Source organism: Cervus canadensis, chromosome 18 (assembly GCF_019320065.1).
Source record: "Cervus canadensis isolate Bull #8, Minnesota chromosome 18, ASM1932006v1, whole genome shotgun sequence".
Lineage (NCBI taxonomy): Eukaryota > Metazoa > Chordata > Mammalia > Artiodactyla > Cervidae > Cervus > Cervus canadensis.
Genome location: NC_057403.1, coordinates 62,540,665 through 62,549,431, shown reverse-complemented (window position 1 = coordinate 62,549,431; position 8,767 = coordinate 62,540,665). Strand labels below are relative to the sequence as shown.

At 41.2% G+C, this 8,767-nt stretch overlaps 1 protein-coding gene across 3 annotated transcripts in view; it reads right to left on the bottom strand.

The window, feature by feature from the left end:
* The window catches only part of WDR59 (WD repeat domain 59), a 77,271-nt gene continuing 68,504 nt past the window's right edge, over positions 1-8,767 (bottom strand). For 2 of the 3 annotated variants that reach the window (XM_043436339.1, XM_043436340.1), the window contains 4 exons: positions 8,607-8,679; positions 7,320-7,446; positions 6,797-6,939; positions 1-797 (listed from right to left, as the gene is read on the bottom strand). In XM_043436339.1, coding sequence (XP_043292274.1) covers positions 562-797; positions 6,797-6,939; positions 7,320-7,446; positions 8,607-8,679 — 579 coding nt within the window. In that variant the 3' untranslated portion in view covers positions 1-561. Of the gene's footprint in view, positions 798-6,796; positions 6,940-7,319; positions 7,447-8,606; positions 8,680-8,767 lie in introns of those variants that run through there. The other variant, XR_006263390.1, reaches the window with a different exon arrangement.

Sequence of the window (8,767 nt, the reverse complement as noted above, 5' to 3'; positions counted from 1 at the left end):
TTTTTTCCCCAGATGATTACTAGAATTTTATTAGCCAAGGGAAAGCAGCTGGAAGAGAAATAGCAAACAAAAAAAATACATCTTAAGGATCCTTAAGTACATTACATATTTATAATTTAAGTATTATATTTTAAAAGGCCATAGTCCATCAGTTCATTAAATGCACCAACTTATGTCACAGGTCCATTTGTCAACTGAAGTAATGTCCACTGTCCTTTGGCTCAAGAGACTGTCCTTTGCATCTGACCTTGATCTCTGTGACTGGCATCAGAAAGGATGCTGTCAATGGTTTGAGGTCAACATCTGAAAGGTAAACACAGCTCGGGAGGCAGGTGTTTCCACCTGCCCGAGTCCTCTTCCACCGACATCCGCGCCACCAACAAACAGCCAAGAGTTGAGAAGGCCAAGGCTCAGGAACAGCCCACACCATGTCAGTCTTTGAGGGGAATGCATCCTGGTCTAGGTGGAGGTGGGCTCTGGAGCCTCGCTCCTGGCGGAGAGCTTGTCACCCAGCATTGATGGGTCCTCTAGGACTTCCCACAACTCCCAAGGGCTGTAAGTTCAGAAAGTGCTTTCAAGCAGGCAGTGGCACCCACACCCGGTGGGACACACCTCCTGAGTCCGAAACCACTCCATCATGTGGCTGGTGTGCCCCCCGTGTCCGCAGGTCAGGCAGAAGTTGGACGAGCCTCGCACAGCCACGTGGCAGATGGCACATTGGAACGTGAAGCCTTTGCAGATGGCGCACTGCGTGCCCCGGACCTCACTCCGGCAGTGGCTGCAGTACACGCCGAACTCTGGAGGAGGGCGGAGGTGGCCAGAAGAGAGACATGGTGAGATTGGTTCTGCAACGAGAACTGGGCATCGTGAGTAATAAAGATGCATTCATTCAGGAGGGCTCTGTAGGATCTTATTAAACCACTGCTGTTCAATTTTTTTAAATGGCTGAACCCCTGACGGCCTCTCTTCTTTCCCTTCCCTAAGGAAACAGAAGCCTTTCACTGGGGGCTCCTTTCATTTCAACACCCACAAATCTTCACATCTCCCGCTTCTTTCACCCCTCACAGTAGAGGAAGGGTCCTGGGTTCTTTCTTCTATCAGAACCAACTCCTCAAAAAAAAAAACAAACCAACTCCTCTGCTTCAAAACCACAGGCAGTCATAAAAATGGACCAACAGAGACATTACATACACAGTAGTTAAGGAAAACATTTCATGGTAGTTCCTAGTTACGGTAAATCCTGAGATAAACCGGTTTGAAAATTTTGATTAAAAATAGCTATGTTTTCTTAAACACAACTTAAAAAAAATTTTTTAATGAAGTATAGTTGTTTTACATGTTGTTAGTTTCAGGTGTACAACAAAGTGATTCAGTTACACATATATTCATACTTCTTCAGACTCTTTTCTCATATGGGTTATAAGAATATTGAGTAGAGTTCCCTGTGCCATACAGTAGGGCATTCTGGTTACCTACCTTATATATATAGTGTATGTATGTTAATCTCAAGCTTCTGATTTATCCCTCCTCCCCGTGCTTCCCCTTCAGTAACCATAAGTTTGTTTCAATAATTGTTAAGTTTGTTTCTGCTTGGTAAATAAGTTCATTTGTATCATTTTTTAAAAAATTATGATCCACATATGAGTGATATTATATTTGTCTTTCTCTTGTCTGACTTACTTCATTTAGTGTGATAATCTCTAGGTCCATCCATGATGATACAAAAGTATTATTTCATTCTTTTTTGTGGCTGAGTAATATTCCAGTGTGTATATATACATATATACACACACACACACATATATATACACACACACACACACACTACATCTTCTTTATCCATTCATCTGTCGATGGACACTTAGGTTGCTTCCATGTCCTGATTACTGTAAACAGCACTGCTATGAACACTGGGGTGTTTGTATTTTTTCAAATTAGGATTTTCTCCAGATACATGCCCAGGAATGGGACTGTTGAATCATATACTAGTTCTATTTTTAGTTTTTTAAGAAACCTCCACATTGTTCTCCACAGCAGTTGCATCAATTTACATTCTCACCAACAGTGTAAGAGGGTTCCCTTTTCTCTACACACTCTCCAACATTTATTATTTTCATGATGGCCATTCTGACTGATGTGAGGTGATACCCCATTGTGGTTTTGATTTGCATTTCTCTAATAATTAGCAATGTTGAGCATCTTTTCATGTGCTTTCTGGCAATCTGTATGTCTCCCCTGGAGAAGTATCTATTTAGATCCTCTGTCCATTTTTCGATTGGGTTGTTAGTTTTTTTAATACTGAGCTACAGGAACTCTTTGTAGATTTTGGAGGTTAATCCTTTGTTGGTTGCTTTGTTTGCAAATATCTTCTCCCATTTTGTGGGTTACTTTCTCATTTCATTTACAGTTTCCTTTGCTATACAAAAGCCTTTAAGTTTAATTAGGTCCTATTTGCTTATTTTTGTTTTCATTTCTCTAGGATGTGGATCCAAAAAGATATTGCTACAATCTATGTCAAAGAGTGTTGTGCCTATGTTTTCCTCTAAAGACTTTTATACCATCCAGGCTTACATTTAGGTTAAAATCCACTTTGAGTTTATTTTTGTGTATGCTGTTACAGAATGTTTTAATGTTATTCTTTTACAGGTAGCTGTCCAGTTTACTACCCAGCACTACTTATTGAAGAGGCTGTCTTTTCTCCACTATATATTCTTGCCTTCTTTGTCACAGATTAATTGGCCATGGGTGCACAGGTTTATTGCTGAGCTTTCTAATCTGTTACATTGGTCTATATTTCTGTTTTTGTGCCAGAATAAAATACCTAGGAATAAACTTACTCAAGGAGACAAAAGACCTGTTCTCTGAAAACTATAAGACACTAATGAAAGAAATCAAAGATCACATAGATGGAAAGATATAACATATTCTTGGTTGGAAGAATCAGTATTATCAAAATGACAATACTACCCATTCTACACTTTCAATGCAATCCCTATCAAATTACCAATGACATTTTTCACAGAACTAGAACAAAAAATTGTTTAGTTTATATGCAAACACAAAAGACCCTGAATAGCCAAAGCAATCCTGAGAAAGAAAAAACGGAACTGGAGGAGATCAGACACCCTGATTTGTAATCAAAGGAGTACGGATTAAAGACTTCCTGAACAACTTCAACCCCAAACCAGACTTCAAAGTCCTTTGTCCTGCCCAAGGAACCCAACACAACCTTTCAAACAGGAGATGTCAAAAAGTCTAGCTGATTGATGGGCTGACACACCAGCTACATATCTCTGTGATTCATTTATTTACCTGAAAACTAATTTAAAAGACAAATTGCAGGAGGCCATCACTAATCTTTCCCTGATATACCTGCATGCCTGTAGATGCTCTGAAAAATATTATAGATTACCCAAATAGCATTTTGTGTCTGTACTTCTTCATGTACATACACCAAGATAATCCATATTAAAATAATCCTTTTATTCAACATTTAAATCTATGTATTATTTTGGTTTGTTTTTATTTAACTGAAACTATATTCACACAACTTAAAGAATCAAATTATTCTATACATTGTATTATCAAAACCAGCATTCTCTTCCACTCCCACACCCATCATCCCTAGAGGAAATTCTTCCAACCCATTTAACTATTTCTTCTGTTTTTATCTCCCTATCTCTACACATGCTTATAAAATTATTTATTTTTTAAAAAATTTATTTATTTTCAATTGAAGGACAATTGCTTTAAAATATTGTGTTGGTTTCTGCCATACATCAACAGGAATCAGCCACAGGTATACATATGTCCCCTCCCTAGTTATTTCTTAATTGTTATATTTAAGCACTGTCTATTGACCTTCCCCAGTGGAAGTTCTTTCACTCCCCAATTTCCACAACCAGACTCATGGACCACTTGTTGCTCTTCTTCCCCACACAGCTCTATTATCATTTGGTTGGATTAATATTGCTTTTACATTATTTCTCTAGGTAAGTATTAAGCCAAACCACATACCATGATGACTTCCTTTCTTTCTTGCACATTTTGTTTTTCCTAGAGTTAGTGTTGTTTTTTCCTTTGCTTAATCATGTACTTATTGACAATTTATCTCCAAACATCTGAATCTTTTAGAAATACACTGAATACTGAAACACGCTAGGTATTTTTTCTCGGGGACAACACTCTGAGGCTCCAACCTGGACTGGTGTGTCTCCAGGTCTGTCACGTACATCTCCCTTCATCAGCGTCCTGACACCCTGGCTTCCTGGCTTTGCATCTATTCCTCCTCCTTAGATAGGCTGAAGGTTTACTCTAACACTTAAAGGATGACCTGGGTAAAGAACTCTAGGTTAGATTCTAAGGGATTCTAAGAGGATCGTTTTTTTGAGGCCAGGGAAGGCACTGCTGCACTGTTGTTGTCCAGCTTTCAGGATCTAGTTCAGGGCTCCCAAGAAGTGTGATGCTATTCGTATTCTTATCCTTTGCAGGCAACTCATCTTCTCTCTCTGGAAACTTCTAGGATCTTCTCTAGATCCCCGGGTCATTCTTCATTCATATACTAGCTACGTAGCAGCCCCTTTATCGGGAAATGTGTACACCTTTTCTAGACAGTGAACTTCCAGTTTTCTGCTGGGGGAGGGGAAGGGTGAAAACTGCTTTGCAAAACAGGAGTGGGGATCTGGGAACCCTATAAAGGCCATCATACAAGGCTCCTGTTTCTGACCTCACCTTCCTGCTACTTGCAGAAGTTCTGGGTACTTGTAATTCCTGAAATATTTGGGGGTTCTACCATGTGTGTTGGGCTTCCCTGGTGGCTCAGATGGTAAAGAATCTGCTGGCAATGCAGGAGACCCGAGTTTGATCCTTAGGTCAGGAAGATCCCCTGGAGAAAGAAATGGCAACCTATTCTAGTATTCTTGCCTGGAGAATTCCATGGACAAAGGAGCCTGACGAGCTACAGTCCACGGGATTAGTTACATGGAGTTATCCATGTGTGTTACTGTTTTCCTGCCTGCCAGTTCAGCATTCAGCTCCTTCTCGGTAAAATCAGCTACCACTATCTGTAACCCAGGTCCCAAATTTTATTGCCAATATTACTTTTCCTTGCACAGCTATGTCTTTTCATAAAAGCTCTATATAGACACTTCAGCAGGATCTGGGGGAGAAAGGAAATCAATATGTGTTCAGTCTATTCTTTATGTTTCTCTTACATCACTCTTTAGAAAACATCTCTTCTCTTAGCTTCTTTCCTATCATAGTCTTGCTTTTCCTCAAAACACACTAGTATCTCATTCAAAGTCTGTTTCTGGTTCTTTCTCCAAGACTCAAGCTCCAACTACTGGTTTCTCTCAAGGCCCAGAATCAGTGGGCTCTCTTATTTGAGAGCCCATTCCACCCCACAGTTCCCAGGTAAATGCACTCAATGCTCACAGCATGAATACCATCAACATGCTAAATATTCCCACATTCCTAGTTTTAGCCCTAAACTCTCCTTTAAGCTCCAGACTCATATCCAACTGTCTACATGACTTCTACAGTTTGAACTTCAACATTTCCTACTATTCCAAACTGAGTTTTCAATTTTCTTCCAATCTTTTCTAATCTTAGAATATGGCATCACCATTTCCAGTTCAAGCTGGAAATTTAGGATCATTTAAGCTTTGTCTCGTCCTCAAGCCCACACCCAACTTGTCAGTAAGACATGTGGATATTGAGTCTACCTCTGACATGCATTTTTACTTCATCCATCTCTGTCCACCACCCCTGATAACACCTGAGACCAGGCCGTCCTTCTCTCTCTGACCATCTTAACAGTCTTCAAATGCTCTTTCCGCCTCTACTTCTGTCCTCCTCCAATCCTTTCTTCCTAGAATAGCCAAAGAAATCCTCTTGCAGTGGAAACTGGAGCATACCACTTGTTCCAGCTGTCTGCTGCTGGGTGGAGCTATGCTCCCTCCCTGTTAGTTTGGCCTTACTACTCCTATTTTCTTGGCACAACACACAGCTTGCAAGATTTTAGTTCCCTGACCAGGGATTGAACCCAGACCCACGACAGTGAAAGCACAGATTCCTGACTGGTGGACTGTTAGGAGAGTCACATCACTTACTTCTTAATGTCCTTTGAAACTCATCACTGGACTTAGAATACAATCCAAGTTCTTCACCATGACTTTCAAGTCCCTGACTATCCTGTGGTCTAGTTTTTCAGCACTCTTCTCACTCACTGTGTTCTAGCACACTGGTCTTCATTCACTTGTTCAAACTAACAAGCTGTTTCCCCTATGGGTCCGCTCCTGGGTGGGATGCCCTTCGTGGCTCCATCCTGTCCTGCAGACCTCGGCTCCTCAGACAGACTTCCCAATGCAGCTCAAAATGTCTGCTAAAATTCTCCCTCCCTGCTCCCCTGACCCAACATCCTTTTTGCTTGCTCATAAATACTGATCACAGCTTGTAATTATTTTTTTCCCCCACTGGCCTAGGAGTTGCCACAAAGGAGTTTGCCAGCACTGCGACTAAGAGGAGTCTGACAAACGTTGGCCGAGTAACTGAATAAATGTCGCTACTGCTGATCAATATCTGAGGATTGTACAGACAACTTCTTCCTTTATGATGAAAATGTAATTGTCTCATGAAATGCCAGGGTTTTCAATAACTTAAAACAGACTCAAAATACTTCAGAAATTTCCACTTATAAATGAGACACTCGAACTTCATTCCAAGGATTATGTTATGGACACATTAAATTACAGAACCTTTCAGAGAGTGATGAGAACAGAAAGAAATTCATATTTACCAATGCCTTTGTGAGGATCAGGAGGACAGGAGACAAACTTCAGCACTTCAGCTCGTTTCTCCCTCAGACCCCAACGGTAGAGGATTTCTCCATAGCATTTCTTAAAGTCATCAAATTGCTGGGTATTAGCGGGGTCCAGAAGCCTGGATCAAATTCAAAGCACATCTGATCAGTTCCTTTAAGAGAAACAAGCTTGATGCCAAATGGCGCTTAATATACCTTTCTTAGGGCTTCCCTGGTGGCTCAGATGATAAAGACTCCGCCTGCAATGCGGGAGACCTAGGTTCAATCCCTGGATTGGGAAGATTCCCTGGAGAAGGGCATGGCAACCCACTCCAGTATTCTTGCCTAGAGAATCCCCATGGACAGAGGAGCCTGGTGGGCTACAGTCCATGGGGTCGCAGAGAGTCGGACATGACTGAATGACTAAGTACAGCAAATACCTTTCTTAAAAGCAAGAGTCCCAATGTGGGAAGAATCTAAGCATCACAGAACTACAGCTCCTGGCTGGGAAGGTCATTACCTTTTATTTTTATCATGCTGATCACGCTCTCGCTCACGAGGATCACTGTAGGTCAGACTCCCAAAGCGGATTTCTTCTGGTGAGGACTCTCCCCAAGGTGAAGATAGGTGTTCTGTTTCTCTTCCCACTGAAGAAAATCAAATGGGAAGGGAAGATAGAAATCAAAGAAGGCATGGGAAATAACCTGAAAACTCTCATGATGCGCATGTGTCCTATTTACTTCCTGGAAGGAAAATCAGCTAAGTTGAAGATTCTGAGAAGTCCTAGAACTAAACAGAACACTTTCCTAGCCTTACCTTTCTGTCTATGTATTTACTATTAATGTAACTTGATAATTAGGTACACACACAATGATTAACCAAATTATAAGTGTGATATAGATTATTAGGCAGGCATTACTTATTTTAAAAAACTCTTTAAATGGCATGAGAAAATGCTCATGATAAAATAAAAAATAGAACATAAAATCACAAATATAGAAAGATCTGCCCTCCAACCCCGGCCCCCAACACACACACACACACAAAGACTGGAAGGAAATGTCCTGAAATGTTAACAGACGTTATTAATTTCTAGGCAGGGAAATCAACTATTAGTATTTTCTCCACCAACATTTGTTTTCTTCACTGGGCAAATAGTACTTCTGTAATCAACAAAATTAAAATCACTTTTAAAAAGAAAATTTAAAAATCCAGAAAACACATATACACCTACTGGTTAAATAGACCTTTACGGCCAAGTGGGACCGGGCTCAGCTTTACTTCTCTATTCTGAAGGAGGTTCATGGGGAGAGGAAGATAACAGGAAGTGGCAGATGATCAGGGAAGGGGCTTGTGCTGCATAAAGGGTAAGGGTTGGGGCTTGGCGATGGACAATGGAAAGTTCCACTGTCAGTTTCTCGAGGTTATAGGATTGAAAGTAACCAAGCAAGGCAGAGAGACAGCAGAAACCAGCCTGCTCAAACACAAAAGCCCATGTTTCAGCCCTTGCTGACTATGGCATCTCCACCATACTCAATTTAAAGGTCAGTGAGGGACTCCCTGGCAGTCCAGGGGTTAGACTTGGCACTTTCACTGCTGGGGCCGGGGCTCAATTCCTGGTTGGGTTCCCAACCAGGAAGAGACCCTGTAAGGTGCACAGTACAGCCAAAAATAAAAAAGTAAATAAATACATACAAGGCAATGAGAAACAAGGGAAAATATGAAGAATATTCATCAGCTAAAGATCACATATTAAATCATTGAAAGTATAAAACCTCAGCATGGGCTAAGGCAGTTCCATACTGACCTATGTTCCAGCCACCAGTGTTGAACCCCGGGTCGGACAAGCTCGAGCAGGAACCTGAGGACGTAAAGCTGGGCTGCAATGAAAGCGGGCGCAGCATGAGAGGGCCGCTTGCCATGACAGCTGACCTTTGCAAAAAGCCAGATTCAGACCAGGAAACCCCC